This window comes from Coccomyxa subellipsoidea (genome assembly GCF_000258705.1).
Source record: "Coccomyxa subellipsoidea C-169, whole genome shotgun sequence".
NCBI lineage: Eukaryota > Viridiplantae > Chlorophyta > Trebouxiophyceae > Coccomyxaceae > Coccomyxa > Coccomyxa subellipsoidea.
This window is the reverse complement of record NW_005178037.1, coordinates 2483861-2504536: the sequence shown is the minus strand read 5'-3', so window position 1 is coordinate 2504536 and position 20676 is coordinate 2483861. Positions and strand designations below refer to the sequence as shown.

Below are 20676 nucleotides of genomic sequence, written 5' to 3'. Positions count from 1 at the left end.
ATTACAATTCAGCAGAAGCATACAGAATCAAAGCTCAAAGAGACTATTATCAGTAGGAAATGTACATTTGGATATTTCTGAAATGCAAATTTCAATTGGAGATGGCAGGGGCACCTGGTGTGTGTGCTGCATCGCCCAAGCTGACTGATAGACTCCCCTAGCTCCGATTTGTATTGCATCCACTACTCCGACGGTTTTATAAATCCTTTCGAAAAAGGTTGAACGACTTCGCTGAGGGTATTCTGCCTTCCTGCATCTGACGCAGTGCATTGCAGCCTTTGACATTTCGAGGGTTAGCCCCCTCGGGCACTTCTTATGACTCATCTTTCGGGGGTGACTGCATTGTCCTTAGCAAACTTTCAGCAAAACGACGACGTTTTTTTCCAGAGAATATTGTTGCAAGATTGCAAGCAGAGGCATGGTGGACAAGGGCTCATGCGTGTGGCATTTAGACGTCGTCAATGACAAAATTGATCTTACAAGGGAAATGGAAAAACTTGATTTTTTTTGACAAACAATTAAATATCTAAAGGCTGACTTTATCAAACCAAATGTATTCACGGAGATCCCAATACGCCCAGTCATTGCTTAGTCTCGTTCTGCACCTTGCCGGCTCTGGCCAGGCAGTCCCAACAACAGTGACAATCACAGACTGTCGACAGACGTCTCAGCTCAGCACGCTGTGGGGACAGATAAATGCGTGTAGAACCTAAAACATCGTCTTAGGGTTTAAGGTTTAGGGGTTAGGGTGAGGCCCCTAACCCTAAACCCTCCACAAGCTTCAGACCCCTCCTTCCAAGGGCATTCGCAAACGCATCTGGGGTACTAATACTGTGAGGCGACTCTTATCAATATGCCCACAGCTAATTTCAAAGGACGACACATGCGCTGCTCACGTAAAACTACCACCAGATTGGTAGAGGCCTTCAATCGGATTTTCTGCAGCCTCATCCTTGCGGTCACAAACAACACCATGCTGTCTGCCTTCAGATGTAAGCGGAACAGAGTAGAAAACACCAAGCTGTCTGAGCACAAAAGGATCCTTACATTGCAGTCCGGCTCTTTGATGATGCACAAAGACATGCAGTCTTTCAAGCGGCAACTGAGTATAACCAGTATCATCAAGATCACCATGATCAGTGACTGTGTACAGCTACGCCTTCAAACAATTCCAAAGCAACACTTGTTGTCTGCGCGAGCCTCTCTCTAGGCCAGCCAAGCTCCAGGGGATTAAGAAGACTCATTCGCGCATGGATGTTGATGACACACCCCCTCTGACAAATTGCAGATTTCCCAATATTTCAGAACACAGCTTGTGTCTACATGGAGCATGCGCCTGCCTGAACAGCATAGATATTGCATGGATCCTGCCAGCTAGCAAGATTGCCTTCTCATAAATGCTCCCGCCCTTGTCCAACTGTATGTGGATGCCTCCAGTTTTTGCACCCCACAAAAGATGCACTTTCTCATCAGAGCTTATATTGAACACTGCGCTCTGTGCATGCTGTGCAGTGGCTTCTGTTCTTCGTGCAATATTGCGTCCTTGCGCCCATAAACATGGCCTTCCTCTAACTAATGCCAAGGTCTGATCAACACTGCCATTTTTGCATGAAGCTGACATTCAATGCCACCATCTTGGCAGCTGCCACTGCCGAATTTTCAACACGGCGGTTAGCTAAGAGAAGCCTCTCAAGCTCTAGAGAACTCTGCACGCGTTTTTCCAAATACCAGCATAGCGACTGTGCTGGTATTCTATTGAATATGTAGGATTCACATGTGTTGAAGGGAGCTGTCTTTTTCGCACCTTTCAAGTTCCATCGTGCCCTGTCCTGATTTCACAGTACGATACGCCAGTCTAGGTCGCTCAATTTAGATCATGTTATTGGGATGGACTGTGCATATTGTGTTGAGTTAAAGGCAGCATGCAGCCAAGGTCTAGCATTCATCTCTTTACATCGCTTATTACTGCGTCGAGCAAGCATGCACACTTTTGGATGCTTGAGGTCGGGGTCCCCCTCCCCAAACCCCCCTTGGCGGTCTGCCACGGACCCCCTGCCTGAAGGGGATCGTTCGTCAGTGGGAAATCTTGACCGGCGAGATTTTGTGCCTCGCATTGTTTGACGGGAATCTGACAAACTGAAGCAGTGCACTGTGCAAGCTCTTTGATAAATAAGTCGTATCTAGAAATATATTTCTAACGAAGAGGCCTGTCCTAGCTGGACGCAGGCCGTCACCTGTTCTGACGGAAAGCACCATCCCTTCAGAAGTGCCCAGGAAACGTCGGTCCAAAAGTGCAGTGGGTGTTCTAGAGCATCTACCGTCTAATTAACCCAACCAGATAGGCACAGCGCAATGGCTGCTGCAGCTTTAGTGTCGTTGGCATTGCTGGTGCTGGGATCCCTGCAGGGAGGTGAGCATCACCGTCCCTTCCGCCTGTAACAGTGCACAGAAGACGAGTGTGGTTTTATATAGGTTACTTGTTCTGTTTTCACCGTATTTTAAGAGCAAGATATGGCAAAATCCTGATGCACCCTAACGGCTTCTACCAAATCTGCCGGAAGGGACCTTGTTATCCTCCGTGAAACGGGATAAGCTGCACTAACTGTATCTCGTTGGTCTTTATATTTCCACAAAGTGCTCTGGAATAGGAGTTCCCGGTAGTGTCGTCTTACCAACAGTGTGACAACGCAGAATTGGCTGCTGCTGCTGATGCTCACAACAGCACAGCGAAGGCTGTCCACAACAGCACAGCGAAGCCGGTCCAGATATCTGCCAGAAACTTTACCTCGTACGCACTGACGGTAAGAGGTGTCCATAACTCATGCTGATAGGGTTGGAAGGCTTCCCGCAGTCGAAGTATAGTTCACGATGTGGCCCCCGCCGAGGATCTGGTGTCCGAAGCTCCCCGCTCTTCCGTCACTACGACTTTCGTGGGAGCTGTAGATACAAAATCAGCTATATGGGACAACATGAAGCTTGGACACCCCCTTTCCGCAAACCGTAGAGCTGTAAAGACTTTCGTGAGGGCTGTAGATACGAGTCGAGCTCATATGGAAGAACATGTCGCTCGTATACCCCCTTTCCGCAACCTGTAGAGCTGTAAAGACGACTGCACCATCCCATGGTAGTGACCGACAGCGGTACTATTTTCCGTCCAGGTGGGCACCAAGGAGAATGTGGGCTACTTTGCCTCGTGGGGAGACTGGAACCCGTCACAGGGAGCCCTGTCGGGCATTCCAACTTACGTAACAACAGGTGAGCAGAACTTTTTCACTTCATTGCAGCAGTCCCTGCCATTCCATATGTTCACAAGTCCCTGACAATATGCCCTCTCAATTCACTTCCTGCGATTCTTGTCTCTGACAAACTGAATTGGAGGAGCTTCTGGTAGTGGGGCTGTAGTCCTTCACAGCATGCTGGTGTCGCATGCAATATCTTACGTAAGATTACTATTCTCACGTACTTGCCACATGTGCGCAGTCATCATGGCATTCTGCCAGCCCGACATGACGTTCACCCCGGGCTCGTTCGCGGGCACCGGATTCCAGTACCTGGACGAAAACTACAACACAGTCAAGCAGCAGATCGCAAACCTGAAGCAGAAAGGTGCGCACGCTCTCTTATCATTCTCCTGATCAATCTGCAGTATGCAATGTGGTCTTGACGTGCTCCTGGGCTAGGGAGTCATTGTGTTGTTTTTTCATGACATGCACTTGCGAGGCAGCCCTTTCTTCAATCATATGGCTCTCGCTCTGCCTTGATGTCTGTATACCTCTTTCTCTATTTTGCGTGCACACAACCTGCTAGAAGAAAAGGACAAATGCAGAAAGGATACTCTTGTTGTTGCTTGGGGCCAAGGCAATTTTCTTGCAGCTGTTGTAATTGGGGTGATATAAATTATTATCCCATTGGGTTAGTAATCAGGGGGTCATGTGATCAAAGCCAAGCCAAGACAGGCAACTAGTGGGGGGATGCGTGGGTGGGTCTAGAGTCCCGGCTAACTTTGGGGTGGATATCAAACAACTGAAAAATCTCACCCCCTTGCTGGAGGCTTGCATCAGAAATACTTAATTTTGACATTCCTCTGCGCAGGAACGCGAGTGCTAATCGCTGTGGGAGGTGCCAACTACGCCAAGTGGTGCGCAGTCAATGCTATGCAACTTCAAAGAATAAATATATTTGGTCAAGTCTGCAAGCCTGTGCATATCGGCCTTGGGTTACGGCTGCAGGCGGACCTGTGTATGCTTTATGGCCCTCTGGACTCTGGGTTCGCCACTCATAAAGATCATTCTTATCACTACCAACATAAACAAGCTTAGTAGCTGGTCTGTCAAGCTGGATGCAAATTGCACTCTGCGTTTCATGAAGAGCAGCTGCGAAGTCCCTCCAGTGTGGGCTTGGTTTGAGCCATCTTGCCTCCATTTGTCTTGAAGATGTCCTGCACAGCGCTGCCATGGCTGACTGGACACGTGACGACTGGACAAAGATTGACAGGACAGGAGCTGACCGTGTATAGTTGACCTGTTAGCCATGAAGACGGTAGATGACCAATTGAGCTGAATTTGTCTGTTGTTTTCAGGACGGCCCTCAACACCGGCGCTCTGGCCAGCTTCGTCAAGGAAATGGGCTTCAATGGTGGGCACCTGACCTGACTTCATACAAGTGCTTCAATTCACCTTCGCATCTCTTTTCGCTGTTTCTTCACATGCAGCATACTGCAACTCTGCGGCCATGTGCCATGATGTGTTTCCTGGAGGCTTACCAAATATGCAATGTTGAGAGTGAATCTTCAGCTTACAAGCCGAGTTGATTAAGAGAATTTAGCTTAAAAGAGCTTTTTGCATGCCTGTGCAGGCGTCGACATTGACTACGAACCACCATTTGACAGGTGAAGCTTCCCTGCACATGCTCATTGCTGCCCTTTGCCCACATTTTTTGACAGAGTTGGGCACAGCATGGGGATTGACTGACCAAAGTGCATTTTAATTTCTGAAATCAGCGATTGCCTTCACATTTGAACTTGTAGAGCTGTCACAGCACAAAGTAGATGCTCCCTTAGGGAAGTTTGTGACATAGGTTGATTAAGGCCAGAGACTGGGTAAGGGGCTCAGTAGAGACTTCGCAAGCATACAAAAAAAACAAAAGGTCCTCTTCAACCCTGACAGTACGTGTGCTTCTCTACAGTGTGTCCTGTACGACGTCCAACGACGTGCCCTCCTGCACCAGCGACGCAGAATTCACCAATGTTATCTCCAGCATCCGCGCTGCCCTGCCCCGGCCCATCATCGTCTCTCTCGCTGCCTACAGCATTGGTGCGAGACCAGCCCTCTGATAGCTGCAACTACTCCGCAGATCCCTTTTCCTTGCCTGAACCCACAGAAAGTCACACTGCAGGGTCTGCCAGCACAACAAGCAGAAAATTGTTTAGATACCTAGCCCCCAGAGGATTACTTAACCTTCCATTAACTACTTCCCCAAGCAAGCTTTCGTGCGCGTGTCCAACATCAGTGAAAGTACCACCCAACCTCTTGTTTTCATGACCAATAGCTCAACTTAATGCTTGCCCCAGTGCAACCCTCCACAGTGCAAGCATGCAAGAATCATCAGCGATGGGTTTGCATGCCACAGCATTGAGTGCAGTTAGGCCTCTCACGCAGGCTGCGTGCAGGTTCCAGCTGGCTGCTTTTGGATTCTAGCAAATTGCCAACCCTTGCATTGGTCCTTGCAGGTGCTTACGGTTGGGGAGACTACGCTACAGCACAGCCAATTGGAACCCACACCGGTGAGTATCAAACGATTGATAATGCCCTACTATAACTATCATCATCATCATCATCATCATCATCATCATCATCATCATCATCATCATCATCATCATCATCATCATCATCATCATCATCATCATCATCATCATCATCATCATCATCATCATCATCATCATCATCATCATCATCATCATCATCATCATCATCATATGCCCTTCCCACAATGGCTGCATGTGTGTTCATCATGATGTGTCACCCGCTCTTCATGGAATGACTGCGCCGAAGCAAAAACAAATATATGACGGTCCATTGGAAGCACCTGACAGGTCTGCATGCCAGTCAATGCCTGCCATGTAAGCCCATGTGGCATGACAATCTTGACACCCCACCTCATCAGCGCTTGCTCTTACTTGATGCACATGCCAAGGAATCAGTGAGACCCCGGGAGAATGAAATGGTGTGACTTTGCCTGCAGGCATGTCCTACAACCCCCTGAAGATTCAGGGAGACAAGCTGGACCTCATCAACATCATGAGCTATGATGCAGACAACCAGTATTCGCCCATCACCGCCTACCAGTCGTACCAGGTATGACTAAACGTTGGCCGCTCCACTTTCTCAGCTGTGCCTTCTAGGCATCTTGCTGTAAAGGTCCGGTCATCCTGCATGCATGCCCAGCTTGTAGAGAACTGCTAATAAACCACACATTTGCAGCTTAATTGCCTGTGTCTCTATTAGCAAGTTTTTGTCAAAGAGTGGATGTTGTCAGATGACCAGGTCTGAAATTTGATTGCTCAAGTGTGCGGCAAGCTGGGTTTCTAGATGCCCAAAGGGCTACTTTCTTGTGCTATACATATTTATTTTGTATTTAGGAATGCTGCCAAAACATCTGCTGCCCTGGGAGCGAAATTACCTGCACTCATCTGATCTGGTGTGTGATGTGTGATTCTTCCTTCATGCAGGCCCTGCTGGCGCTGAATGGGCTGTTCAGCGGCAAGATAGTGCTGGGAGTGTCCAGTCAGCTGGAGTGCTGCGGGCACCAGCTGTCCTACAACGAGCTCACCACCTACGCCAACTGGCTCAACGTACGCTCATCTCCCCTGTCAGAATTCAGATTATATTCTCCTTGAGATAGTATTCTTGAGAATGCATCCTTGGGCTGTGAAAGGAGCAGCAGGTCTCGCTGCTGAGCAGGATATGAGGCATGCTAGCTCAGCGGCCTTCCTTGTGCACTCCATGGGCAAGCTTGCATGGGTCATTTTTGTGAAGCAGTGGCATCAAAAACTCGGCGATCTTGACACCCCATTATGACCCTGCTAGACAGTCTTGGGATGTGAGTTCCACCAGTGAAAGACTACCCCGGCACATGTGCTGGTTTCTGGAATGATTTGGATTGCCCAGGGGTACGGGCAACTGCTCTCTGGGCCACAATGGGCTCTTTATAAGGCCGCGGACAGCACTGACTACTTGCTTTGCCATGTAATCGCAGGCCAACAACGGCGGGGGAGCGATGCTGTGGTACCTCGGCCCGCGCGCAGCATCCGTACCAGGCACACCAACTTCCACCCAGGTCGCGCAGTTCTTCTGCACCTCCTTCAGCTTCGGCGGCTGCTCGGACCCACTCTTCACCTGCGACGTATGCTCACCCCTCTTCCTCACATGATTTTAACACCGTCCTGACCAGATTGAAAGTTCTGTAAAAATGACTTGGAAGTTGTCTTTGACTAAGCGATTGAAACCCCATGATCCGAGGGCTTTACCCGCTTTTCACGCCAGAGTCAGTGTACAAAAAGGTTTGCACTGCACACCAGTTACCTTGGCAGCTAGCTGGCCAGGATTTTAGCTTAATCAGTGGATAAGATGCCCGTATCCTGCCCATTGCTGCATGACAGATCAGTATCGTACCCGGTCAGACCATGCTCTCCCCTAGATTTGACCCTTTGCGCAGCCTCTTCAAGCTATCTGAAGCACAGATTAGTAACACATGGGATTACTAATACCGTTTGTCACGTTCATGTCACAGGGCTGCGCGAGTACGAACGCATTGTCGAGTGTGATGGACCCCTACGGAGCAGTGGCGCTGGGGCAGCAGGTGGCTATGGCATCAGTGAAAACCGTAGATGCAGTGCTGCCGCCCCGTAACTACGGTCAGCCCAACCGCGAGCCGCCCATCTGGACCGAGCCCCGTTTCATCCACCAGGGGTGATTGATATAGGTTCCTCAATGTTTCCTGCTTCCACCCCATGGATAAGGGGTGTTGGGCTCTTGAGGATGAGCAAAACCTGCTAAATTCCTGCTGAACCAGGGGTGATGCCGCAACTTGCATCACTGGGAGTGAGGAGCTAAGTTTAAGACAGAGCCACGACTCATCCCCGTGCACTAGGGGTGAACAGAGACTGGGACAAAACCCTGCTCAATTGAGGTATACGAGGAGTTGGGATCTAGAGCTAGGTTTTGAACCACACCCCATTGAATTGCAGGGGGTTCTATATTTAACATTAGTTAGATTTATAACCCCCTGTGATCTGAGCTACAAGGGATGATACATTGTGATTTAGGGGTGAGTACCATGGTGAGGGTCAAATGACCTCGGGAAAGCACTTGACATCCAAACCTGTGCTCTTCAGCGATCTAGGATAGATCCACAGGAGACGCAAGAGGTGCTGCTGCATTGTGAACGTGTGAAGCTCGGCGAATACTCAAGTGCAGCCAGACATGTACATCATGACGGCTGTCTGGGCGTGCCAGTGATTAGATAACAGCTAGAATTTGATTATGGGTGGGCCTGTGATTTCTCAGGTTCTTTTGCAGATGCATCATTTTATTCTCATGTTTCTTTAGGACATTGCAGTGCGGGTTTTTGATTATAACACTAGGACATGCCGTATTGGTGCGCAGACTAGCCCCTACAGGTCTTGGCAGAACAACTGTCTTTTTAAAATGGTTGCTGCTTATAGCAATGGTGCTTGCGTATAATCTTACGCGTATCAGATGTGCAGATGTGCTTTTGCGTCATGTTGATCCGAATCAGTTTAAGAACAACATGGCTCTGTATGCCTTGTCGTATTAAGATTCCTATGTATCCGCATTGCTGAACATCACCTGTCATCAATGAACGGCAGGACCGAATGTTTCCTGGAGGTGCTTTTCTTGGCGGCGGTGTGCAAGTGAACAGCACCCTAATGTTGGATTTAGGGTCTTATTATGTAAATAAGTAAAATTTATAATTGTACGTTGAAAAAGCTGGCAATGGTCACCGCAGGTGCTTACGCCAAGCCCAGCATTTTTGCAGGCTGCAAAATTCTGTTATCACTCTGCAACTGCACCTGCTGCCGCAGAACTGTGCACACACATACTTCTCAAAAAGATAAGGGACGTTCGTTGTACTCAGCATTATCGTGAATTTTCTGCCCTCTGATGGGTCTAAATCATATGAAATTTGCAGGTGACCATTCTAGAACCTCTGTCACTCTGCAACGGCGCCATAAGCAGCTGGACTGAAGTGCCCAAATAAATGCAGTACAATGACTGCAATCAGGTACACAGCAGACAGGAGCTATCATTAATACAATCCCTCCTGATGCACACACAGCAGCGCCTCTTTCCCAAGCAATACAGAGTGTGCGGACTCAGCTTTTCACTCTGCAGCAGCTGTGTCTGCTGCGGGGCTGAGGTACTCGAAGAGGTGGGGTGCGTTGGCGGCATTGAGCCCCGGCTTGTGTCTCACAAATTCCTTGTAGAGAAACTTGACGTTGTCGCCGCCGGCATTCCTGGGGCGATCCCTACCGCGCGCATCACTGAAGCCTACAGGAAAAAACATGCATCATAGAAAGATTGGCAAACCCAAAACTTATAGGCAGGCAGGCAGGGCATAGACGCAGGGTGCCTGCAGCCACATATGCGCGGCCAAAAATCTGCAGCCTAGTATTTTTACGCTTCTCATTGCATCTCAAGTACCACACCCTTACGCACTCCCAGTACTGGATGCAAATCTCGAATGACTGCAGCTGCCAGCACGCATGAAGAAAGACGCCTTGATAGAGCCTGGGGCGTGAACAAGGAGACAGAGGTCAAGCACAAATGAAGATGGCACAAATGCATCCGTCTGTGCATGGACCAGCGCTTGAAATCACCCCAAACCATTGCAGAGTAGGCCTGCATCTCTAGCTCCTCTTCCTCATTCCAGAGATAGCACATGACAAGATCTGTATTGACATACGGGACACATGCCTTTTTGGCTGATTCTTGTGTGATTCTATGGACTTATGGCCTCAGATGACATCAAAGCGGGGCAAGCGATCTCACAAAATGTAACCCATCACACCAGGCACAGAATCACATCAATCTCTCACACACACTCTTCTGAGGAAGAGGCATGCAGGGATCAAGCAAGCGACCGAAGATAGGAGAAAATTTGCAGTCCCTGCAACACGACAAAAGATAAGAAAGCTCAGCGAGTAGGTGTGATGCGCACCAGGGTAGTAGTCAGTGGCTGAGGAGTGGTAGCCGCTGTAGCCGGCAGTCTCATAGCCGGCCATCGCCACCGCCTCATCCAATCCATCAGCCTCTGCATGCCGGCGCTTCGTCCGCCTGAGCAGAGTGCGCAGAACACTGTCAATAATCGCCAGGGAGACACCAGTGAAGGTCAGTCAGGCAACTCCTGAAACCATGCCTATTTTTTTTTAGGGTTTGGGGTTGGGTTTAGGGTAACCCAAAACCCTAAAAAATATATATATATATATTGGAGTGGCAGAAAGTGCCCTCAGTGATCCAGTCCAACCAGGTCAACCAGACCTCTGCTCAGCAGCAGCAGCAGCAGCGGCAGCCTCCAAGGGATGGCGCTAGAAGAGGATACACCATTTTTCTTCAGGGATCGCTGCTGGAAGGCAGGCCTGAGGAATCTGGCCGACTGGACCACAGAATTGCACATGCGCCAATCTAGCAAGCTAGTTTAGAATTTGCCATGCGCAGACAGACAGACTGGGAAATTCCAGTGGAAACAGCTTCACCAAGCATCCTAAAACAAGCAAGGCCTCCTGCCATCAGACAACACATAAAAAGAGACAAAGCAAAAAAAGTGAACGGGATACCCTTCACTGGAACGGACGAAACGCCCCAAGTTTGAAGACACAGTGCATGCATCTGGCATGTGTGATCCACATCAAGGGGAACAAGAACAACATGAAATTTCAGGCACGATGACCGGAAGATACAGGCTGCGCACTTGCGTGACTTGCGGCTGTGCTTGAGGGTTTCCTGCAGGTAGTGTGCCAGCTGGGCGGTGTCCAGTTTAGGCAGCGCTGCCAGCAGCAGACGCAGCACCTCCTCATGCACCTGTGCAAAATTAGTCATCCGCTCAAGTCGGTTCATATGAAGAGAAGGAGGAAATCCCTTCTGCCCCTAGATCCACCTTGTCGGAGTAGACCTCCCCTGAGCTCGCTAGCGAGGCGAAGACCTTCGACAGCTCGGAATTAGCGGTCATCACCCCACGGCTGCATTGTCATTTGAGTACCTCTGCTGAGCCAGGGCTTTCCTGCAACCCAACCGGGCCAGCTATTTGGGGCCACTGTGACTTTTCAAAGATAGCGGCAAAGCCACGCCCTGGCTGCAACAGTGCATCAAAGCCAATTGTACCCAAGCACGTCCTGCACGCTGCATAACAGATCGCAAAGAGATCCAAAGGGTCCAAATACCCAGGAAAAACCAGTGAGAAATGTCCCCAAGTAAGACATTCCTGGAATTCCATGCAGAAGAATACAGCCAGCTCAGGAGATCGGACAACCCCTGAGAACACTGGGCACCGCTTTGAGCGCAATTTTGCAAGGTCCCTGGGTCAATTACGTGTTGGTAAGCAACAAATTTTGAATGCCCTCAGGGGGGATTACAACAGAAAATCCACCTGGCCTTCGGTGTCGCATGCGCCCAGCAGGAAACCGGTGGGGTCAATGTCACATTGTACTTGGGGAATTCAAGGGTGAAAAAGCTATTAAACCCTGGAGGATTATGCAAGCACCATCTGCCCCTCAGCGTCACAAGCGCGCAGGAGGATAGCGATGCTGTCAATGTCCACATTGTACATGGGGTATACAAGGGTAAACAAGCCATTAACCCGGGGGGATTATGCAAGGATGACCTGGCCCTCGGTGTCGCATGCTCGCAGAAGGAAGCCGTCGATGGCAAGGGCCCAAAGCGGCTGTCCAGGGGCGAGCCTGCCGCCGCTGACTAAGCGCGCCAGCCGCTGCGCCAGCGTAGCGGCGAAGGGAGCGAACTCGACCAGCGCAGCCTCCGATAGCTTGTCCAACGCCTGGAACGCATTCAAATTTGGTGGCAACCACAAGGTACCCTTTGTAATCTGGCTTCCATGTGCTGGAATTGGGGAAGGTACACTTCAGCACTCGTGTGAGTCATGGAGTCCCTGTACATCCTGCGGTGTTTTTGGCATGCAAGGGACAACATGCAGCAGTACTGAACAGAGATCCATCCACACATGAGCGCCGAATGTGATTCACAGGGCACAAGATATGAAGTTGAATTTGGATTTGGACCCAGGAGGAAGCTGAGCGGCACCTGGATGATTGTGGCGAGCAGGGAGCGCGCTGTCAGCGTGTCTCCAACGGCGACCCTCTCCAGGCACAGCACCTGCGTCACATTAGTCATACGTGAGTCAATTCTGCATTCAGGCTTGCCTGTCTGCCTCACACATTACAAGCCTGCCTTTGCACGGCAATATGCATCCTGCTGGAATCAACCGTTGGTCCTGCTGCATGAGCAGCTGTCCAAACTCTGGCAGTCCACGTGGAATTTGACCCTTGAGGGTCAATGCAGTTCAATGAAACATAGGTTGTGCATTGCTCTGTAACGGCAGGCTAGAACTTGGGAAAAGTATGGCACCTGGGTGACCTGGCGCATGACCTCGCTGCGAGCCAGCATGCCTATAAGATTGGGCAGCGCCTCCGTGCGACCATCTGCGCAGAATTTGCAAAACTTACTGTGGATGCGTGAACATCCCAATCTTCAGGAGGGAAGCATTCACAAGGACAAGTTGGCAGGACAGAAGCAACCCTGTTGACTTGGACGAGTGACTGTAACTCCAGACAACTTGACTTCAATGTTGGTTCCAGCAGCGTCTAGAATGCTTGCATGCGTTCAGGGATGGCCCCTTTTAAGTACTGCAGGATAGCACTGCCAGTGCCTCGAGGCTGTGGTGATACAAGGATATGCACCAAATACCTTGAGAGTTGTCAGATCAGCTGTTTCCCAGCAGCCACAAGTGGGCATGACCAATTGACAAGAATGTCCGTCAATTCGACCAGCCAAACTTGCGATTGCTGGGACCAAGCAATCAAACAACAGACAAGGACAGACAGACTTTCAGGCGCATGCTTCCTGCTGACAATACTTTAACATGACTCATTGGTAGTAAGAGGGTAGTCGCACCGTCGACGTAGTCATCGTCCACGTCCTGCATTTCGAGCATGCAGCCAATGAGCTCCGGGTAGAAGGTGCCCAGCAGATCCGCGTCAGCCGCCGGGAAGCTGTACCTGCAGACAGCATCGCGAAGGAGTCTCAGAGGACCAACAGAATAAATCCCATGAGGGTGACTCTCGGAGTTGGCTGCGCAAGGGACCTCAATTGTCAAATGTGCGCCATTCACCATTCTCTCTCAGCGTCCGTGACCTGACACCATGCAAAGTGCTTAACAGCGCTGCCGCTGCATGCGTCTGCGGTGTGTAACGTGGCAAGAGTAACGCAATTAAAGAGACCAGCTCTCTGCACCTTGCATAGTTTCCCACATAGTTTGAGCTTAGGCTCAATTACCAATTATTGGGTTGAGACAAACACCATTCTTTTGCTACAGTAGGTCCAGCAGAGCCCTCTAGCAGAGCAACACAGCCCAGCTCCCTCATGCTCTTCCAACTAGGATAGCCTAACCCTAGGGTGCCACAACCCTGAAAGGAGGGGAACAAACAATTAAATTAATTCCTTTGCTACAGAAGGTCCAGCAGAGCCCTCTAGCAGAGCACACTGCTCAGCGCCCTCACGCTCTTCCAGTTGGGACAACCTAACCCTAGGGTGCCACAACCCTGAAAGGGGGGGGGACAAACAATTAAATTAATTCCAGGGGTGCGCGCACTTCCGCTGGCGCAGCATGGCGCGGCAGCCGCCGGCAAGCTGCAGCAGCCGAGTCAGGAACGCCAGATCCGGATCCTCTGAAGGAACAGCCTGCTCCTCCACCAATCTCTCCAGCCGCCGCAGCACCTGACAGCGGGAAAGATTGTCTCAGCCAAAGTTGCACCATTCGGTCAGAACACTTTTTGGGGACCGTATATACGGCCGAATATATGGTCATACGGAATACGGTCAAAAACGGCCTATTTTGGCCCAAAAGACCGAATATACGACCGAATATTCACCGTATGCCGTATGGCCGAACCCGTATGGTGCAACTATGGTCTCTGCGATCAGAGCAGAGGACGTTCATAGGACAGACATGTCTAACGGATCAGCAAAATGCCGATGCCTTGCGAGGCTGGCTGCCTCCAGTTCAGTTTCAGCACCTGCAACAGGACTGCTGTGAAGTCAGGACAGACATGTCTAACGGATCAGCAAAATACCGATGCCTTGCGAGGCTGGCTGCATCCAGTTCAGTTTCAGCACCTGCGACAGGACTGCTGTGAAGTCAGGACCGAGCACAACAGTCAGTCAAAGAATGGAGGCGCAGTGTTGCTCATGATAAGCAGCATTAATGCTCATGTGGCCATAAAAAGGAAGGAGATGAGAAGGGGCTCATAAAGCAGTGTTACTGTTCTGCACAGGCAAGGATGGCTCAAGTGCTCGTCCATCACTGCCCGAGCTGTCTGTCCTACCTGCGTGGGGTTTGCGCAGCACAGACAGCTACAGCTCAGCCGTCGACTGACAAACAGGTGCCCTGTCATAAGCAGAGTTGCACTTGGAGGGTGGACTTTCACTTTAGCGCCCTAACCCATTCACCGCCCCTACAGTGTCGTGAGTACACAGAGTGGACGCCAAGGTGTCCACACCCTTGCCTTGGAACTTCCCAGTGCTGCATCCCTTAAGTTTCACTGTCCAGAACTAGCGCAGGAAGCAGGAAGGCATGCGCGGACTTGGAGCATGATGAGGTGTCTTCCAGGTCTTGATAGTCCGCCCCACCTAGAGGTCAATGGGTGCCTTAAGGGTCCGAAAGACTTCCCTAACGGGTCCACAAGGACCCGAGTAGAAGCAGGGGTCAGATTCTCACGCGGTAGATGATACCTGAATGACCAAGGTGCCGCAGCCGTCGATCTGCTGTCTTTCATGACCCTTCCCCCACCCAGAGGGTATCCTTTGCCTGTAAGCAATTAAAGGGCATGTAAGGTCGCGCACGTGATGGATGATGAGGTGCATGACTGAGGGGTCGCGCAGGACCATGCCGGCATCGGCCAGCGCGCGCAGCGGCTCTGCCCCGGCGTTGGTACTGCGTCCGGGCGCGCCCATGCTCTCGGCGTCCGCCACCCCCTCCCGGCCGCGCTTGCGCGGAGCCGCTTTGCGCGCTGCGAGTCATTTCAGTCAACAAGTCAGCCCACGTGCCTTGGTGCCAGATATTAGCAGAACAGGTCAGGCAGTTGCGGGGTGCCGCTGCGAGACATGTGACCCGGTCAGTGACCCGTACGTAAGCAGCTATGTAAACGCTGTTGTGTTCATATTCTGTGAGCGCTGTAGAGTAAGCGTTGCGTAACCGATGCTATATCAGCCGCCGTTTCCTATGTAACGGTGACGCAGCAACTGTCTTTGGGTCTGCAGCTTCCTTGCTGACTTCCAGGCACTGTTTGCTTGGCATGATTGTAGAGTCAGGTCATAGGGAGAATCCCCCTTCTTGCAGCATCTACTATCGCCTGTTGTAACAAGACCTATCAGTCAAGCCTGTTTTGATGCTGCAAGGAGGTCAATGAGTGGCCATACTTCCCTCTATGGGGAGCTTCCCTCTGCCATCACATCAAAAACTTCCAGAGCTCACAGCCTCTCAGGCTTGGACACATTGAGGTGGTCAACGTCAACATCACTGCTGTATCTTGTTAAATATCAACCTCCCTGCACTGTTTCTCCCGAGGGCGGCAAAGGAGTGAGGGAGGGCACGCCCCCTGTGCAGCGCTCATGCCCTGTTCTAGGATACAAAACACTGCACCCGAAACTTGAGGTGCTGCTAGTAATGGTGACAAAGCAATGAGTCACCTGCTGCAGCGAGGGCGGCCTGCTGGCGGTCAAAGGTGGAGAGGAAGTGGGTGAGTTCGCGTAGGCGGCGGCCGTCAATCACCCGATCTTTCAAACAGGCGTCCAGCGTCCACGCCAGCTTGTGCACCGGCTCCTGCGCGCGCGCATGCATGACAATATATCAGTCATCATTTATCATCACTGCTGCATCTCTACCGTCGCGCATCTTTTCGAGTAACAATATGTGCAGACCATGGGCTCCCTTATAGGTCCCAGAATGCCTTGGCATGCATGCCAGCCTGTGCACTGGCTCCGGCCACGCGGCGCAGAAGCCGTGTGTCATATTTTGTCACTTGCTGTATCACCATCTTTTTCCAGCTGGCACTGAGGCACTGTGAGGCTCTGGTTGAGCTCATTCTTGTAAGTGCACACCGGCACTGCCGCACAGCAGGCCTGTATTTGCATGCATACCTTGCCTAAGCACGGCCTATAATACTCCTCATGCAACCAAGATTGTCCAAAGTACACAGCTCTTCACCGTGTGGGCCATGCGCAGCTCTTCAATGTTCATTAGCGCGTGCTGTGAAAGGCACCCTCTGCAATGAATGACCTGCAGCTGCCGAGGGCTAATGGCATTTTACAGCATCCCTGAATGGCAGGATTAACAGGAGAATTAAACGGAAGAACAGGAGGAAGCACACACCTTGGAGGTGAGTTCGACGATGTTGGCGTCGTGGGCGGCCATGAGCAGCTGCGAGCGCAGGGAGCAGTATGCCGCCTCCTTCACCCCGCAGTACGCCGATTCGCTGTCCCTCAGCCGCACGCAGCACAGGTCCATTATGCCCCGGTAGATGGCGTGCGAGCGGCCCACCATTGCCACCAGCTTCTTCAGCGTCGGGCTGCGCGCATGGAGGAAATATCAGCAGGTGGCAAGACAGGGTTTGCGAGGTGCTGCAAAGGAGACAGGCGTGGGGAGGTTTCACAGGCCGGCTTCGGATGGTTCGCGTTGAATGTTTGCGTGAAGATGAGCTCTGCACCAGCTCCAAAAAATGTGCAGACCCGATTGCCTCAGACATTGGCAAGTGCGAGCCTTGCAACCAGCGCAGCAAGTCAGTACGTCTGCCGATTGCATGCTTTGGGATGATATTCCTCACCTACGGACCCTGGAACGCACATGAGCCCCATGACCTGCAACGGTTAATGATTGAGAAGTGCCGCGTAGACCCGCACCTGCCGGAGCGCTGGATGCAACGGGTGATGCGCGCCCCGGGACCGCTGCCGGGTGTGCAGTATATGAATCGCACAACAGTGCACAACACAAAAAGTAAAAAAAAGGGGGGGAAAAGTGCAGGGAATTGAACGGCGCACCTGCCGGAGCGTTGGATGCGGCGTGCGACGCGCGGCCCGGGGCCGCTGCCGGGCGCGGGCGGCACAAACTCGTCCATTTCGAGAGCCTTAAGCACGGTGCCGGTCTCCCAGGTGTACCTCTCCACCAGCGGAAGCGCGTGCTGCTGCAGCAGCTTCCTGTCCAGCTCCCACACCTGCGCAGATCCCCCACAAGACGCCCACTAATTCAGATTCACATTCAGACCCATTAAAAAAAATCCACTCATCAGTTCCAACCACTCTGAACAGAAGGTCTTTGTAGAACATGGGCTAGTCAGCTGAGTCCAGCCGCCACCAGTCGCCATGCTTGCAAGTACCTGTTACGTCATGACAGCTGCCCGCATGCCCAAAGCGACAGCACCGACACCAAAAGGCCTGCCCCATGCACGCAAGGCCGCACCCTCACATGACTGCGCTGTTGCAGGGGGCTCCTTGACAGGCGTAAAGAGTTTTTGCATGTCATAAACAGCGCCTGATCCGTGACTGAGTTCACCGTGACTGAGTTCACCGTGCCACACTCACTGATTCGGACATACTTTTGTTCGTTTACTGCCCATCTTATACCGCTGATTGCCTAAGTGCAAACACCCTGCCAGAATCCCATAAAGAGCGCATCGGTTTGACATGCATCAGTGGGGCGGGTGTGTAGGGGCTGTACCCTTGCAGATATACATAAGCATTTAGAGTCTCTCGAACCCCTCCGGTATCCACCCTACACTGCAAATTTGTTCCAGAGCGCATTCCATGCAGCAACACAATGGAAAATATACTGTAGTGCTGAAACTTAAATCCGCTTCAAATAAATATTTTTTTGGCTGAGAAAGGTGGATAAATTAGACCCTATCTCCCAAACACAAAGATGATTTTGAGAACAAATTTGAAAAGTTCTCGACGAGTCCAATCCATGGAACATGACCCTGGCAATTTTGGAGTCAGGAAGACGCAGGAAAGTTGCTTTGACAAGTTTCCCACACCGCCGGGCGTGCGGGTTGTAGATTGAGCATTACACTCTTAGGAACTGGCTACATTAAGTGCCGCTGAGCGGAGGCTCGCACCTCCTGCTGCACGTTTTGGGGTAGGTCATGGAAAAGCTCCTTGTCGGTGGCGAGCTGTTTCAGGAAAGCGGCGGGCACCGGCTTGAGGCGCCCCAGCACCGCCAGAGGCACCTCCCGCAGCTGCGGCAGACCTGCAGGCACATGCGCACACATGTCATAAGGGATCGGAGAGTGATCATGTGAAAACAGAACTCATGCGCGATCAGTCACTCCATATAAGCTTGAAAGACCGTGCTGTGCTCTCAGACATCCCTGGCAGCAGCGCGCATGCACAGGATGCTTGGTGATCCTCTGTGCTTCCAAGGCGCAGTCTGGCATCTATAACGATCGTCAGCAATCTTCAATGTCTCCTTCTGCTCACGATTGCATTCCTTTTGACTCCTGTGTGTTGTACATGCAGGCTCTGCAGGCATTGGAGACAGTGCACTAGCACATTCCCTGACCCGTAAGTAATCCTGCGAGAAGAAATGTGCTGACAAGAACACTTCTTCACCAGAAGGTGAGGCGTGACTCTGACGGAGGGCAATTGTGTGTTGATGCTGACAAGCGAACGCAGCAGATGATCCTCACGAGCAGGTACAATTTTGCTTCACAGCATCACAACTAGTGTGCTGATCACAACTAGTGTACCGAGTTTGGGCAAAACGAGGCGTATAGTTACCTATGTAGGCGAAGCTGGCCTCCAGCAGTGATGTGAGCTGCTCGGGAGAAAGCTTGGGCACAGCTTCCAGCAGCCGCCGCTTTGCAGCATCCAGCACTCGCTGCGTCGTGTCAGACCTGTCACATGCACAGTACCCCTCTTTTAGATCTGTGGAGGGCCTCGTGCAACAAGTGTATTGGTCCCAGCCAGCGCTGACTCTGGCTTCTACAGCCAGAGGCAGCAATACATGTACTTCAGAGACGAGCAAAACTGGCTCGCAAAGCAATACTGACTAGGCAGGTCCCTGGCTAACCAGGAAGAGCTGCATTGTTGCCAACACCGCTGGCAAGCTGCTCCCGCAATTATTTATTCCTGCAACACTTCCAAAAGTGGCTGGGAAAGCAGTACTGACATTGGCTGTTCCCATAGCATAAGCTGACACCACTACAGTACCAAATAAGCTGCACTGCCATATCACACTGCCTCAGTCAGCACTCACCCAACCGGTGAGGTGATTGCACGTGCTCACCTTTTGGCGCCCAGATGGTCTAGCAATCGCAGCAGCGGCTCGCAGCGGCGGTTCTTGAACGCGCCGCGCCGCTGGATCTCCTTCAGAGCGCTCTGAGGATCTGTCGATGACAGCACGTTGTGCACATACTCCTGGCCCACCGCCCCCACCAGAGGCACCTGCGCGCACATGCACTATATAATACTCCCTTTGCGTGCATGCCTGTGCTTTTGGCAGCTGTGGTAATCAAGAAGGTCAGTCACAGCGGGGGCTTGCACGAGGCAAAGGCCCCTGCAATCTGACCTGCAGGAAGGTACTGTCCACATGTGATAGCATGTGCTACTCAAGCGAATAGAAAGAGATATAGCGTAAGAACTGACAGATTGCAGAGGATACCAACAAGAGAATGATGCTGCAATAATGTGATCATGCCATTGCTGTGGCAGGTTGCAGTCAAACCTGGGGTTTCGAGTGAAGAAATGTAAGAGATACTGGACATGTAAAGCCACCTGTGGCACTGCGGGTGCACCAGGCGGAGGTCCGCCATCCGAGGCGCCATAAAATTGCGTTTGGTCCAAAGTGTTTGTTCGAGACATCCCTGGTCTGGGGGTCACTATCAAGTGGGAGAGACCCACTACAACGCCCTGGAATCCTCCTCGGCTGCCCTCAGTGCCGCAGACTCACGTCTCAGCTCTTTCACCACCTCAGCCAGTGCCTGCCAAGCATCTTGCAATCCTCGACTTATGAATTATTTGGTAAGAAGAAGTCTTGCATGAAACAGATAATAGATCAAAGTATTTCTTTGATGAAGTCCAGAATGTCTACTTTCGCACCTCTGGATTTACTCCGTTCTCCACGAGCGCAATCAAGATTGCCACTTCCTCTTTGTCCAATCCAGTGTCGAGCACAGTTGCTATTTCGTGCACGATATCAAGAGCGGCGTTCGCCTGGGCGACAGATGTTTGATCCATCGATTGACACTCCTTGTAATCTTATACGGGACGATATGCTGCCCTCTGCAGGTCAAAATTGGTTGTGTTTCCTTTTGCTGTTCGAAGCTTCACGTCCAAAGAGACGTCGTTGACAGGCGTATCTTCTCTGTCTGACTCTATG

The 20676-nt window shown here is 51.3% G+C and overlaps 2 protein-coding genes across 2 annotated transcripts; one reads left to right on the top strand and one right to left on the bottom strand.

Annotated features, from left to right (window-relative positions):
• Positions 1-2352: 2352 nt before the first annotated feature.
• On the top strand, positions 2353-7971 carry COCSUDRAFT_41573 (glycoside hydrolase; the record flags this gene model as incomplete). Its single annotated transcript, XM_005648825.1, has 13 exons — positions 2353-2410; positions 2692-2801; positions 3159-3255; positions 3481-3606; positions 4093-4138; positions 4580-4635; positions 4855-4888; positions 5185-5312; positions 5729-5782; positions 6241-6353; positions 6728-6850; positions 7255-7401; positions 7789-7971. 13 exons carry the CDS (start codon positions 2353-2355, stop codon positions 7969-7971), a joined length of 1275 nt encoding a protein of 424 aa, XP_005648882.1.
• A 714-nt stretch (positions 7972-8685) lies between these two features.
• On the bottom strand, positions 8686-20661 carry COCSUDRAFT_47235 (hypothetical protein). The gene is made up of 16 exons (XM_005648824.1): positions 20397-20661; positions 19585-19742; positions 19077-19192; positions 18416-18546; positions 17343-17515; positions 16678-16873; positions 15996-16128; positions 15150-15316; positions 13900-14024; positions 13203-13306; positions 12657-12730; positions 12333-12404; positions 11899-12069; positions 10990-11099; positions 10240-10355; positions 8686-9569 (listed from the first exon to the last, which is right to left on the bottom strand). Exons 1-16 carry the CDS (start codon positions 20532-20534, stop codon positions 9403-9405), a joined length of 2151 nt encoding a protein of 716 aa, XP_005648881.1. The 5' UTR covers positions 20535-20661; the 3' UTR covers positions 8686-9402.
• Positions 20662-20676: the final 15 nt, after the last annotated feature.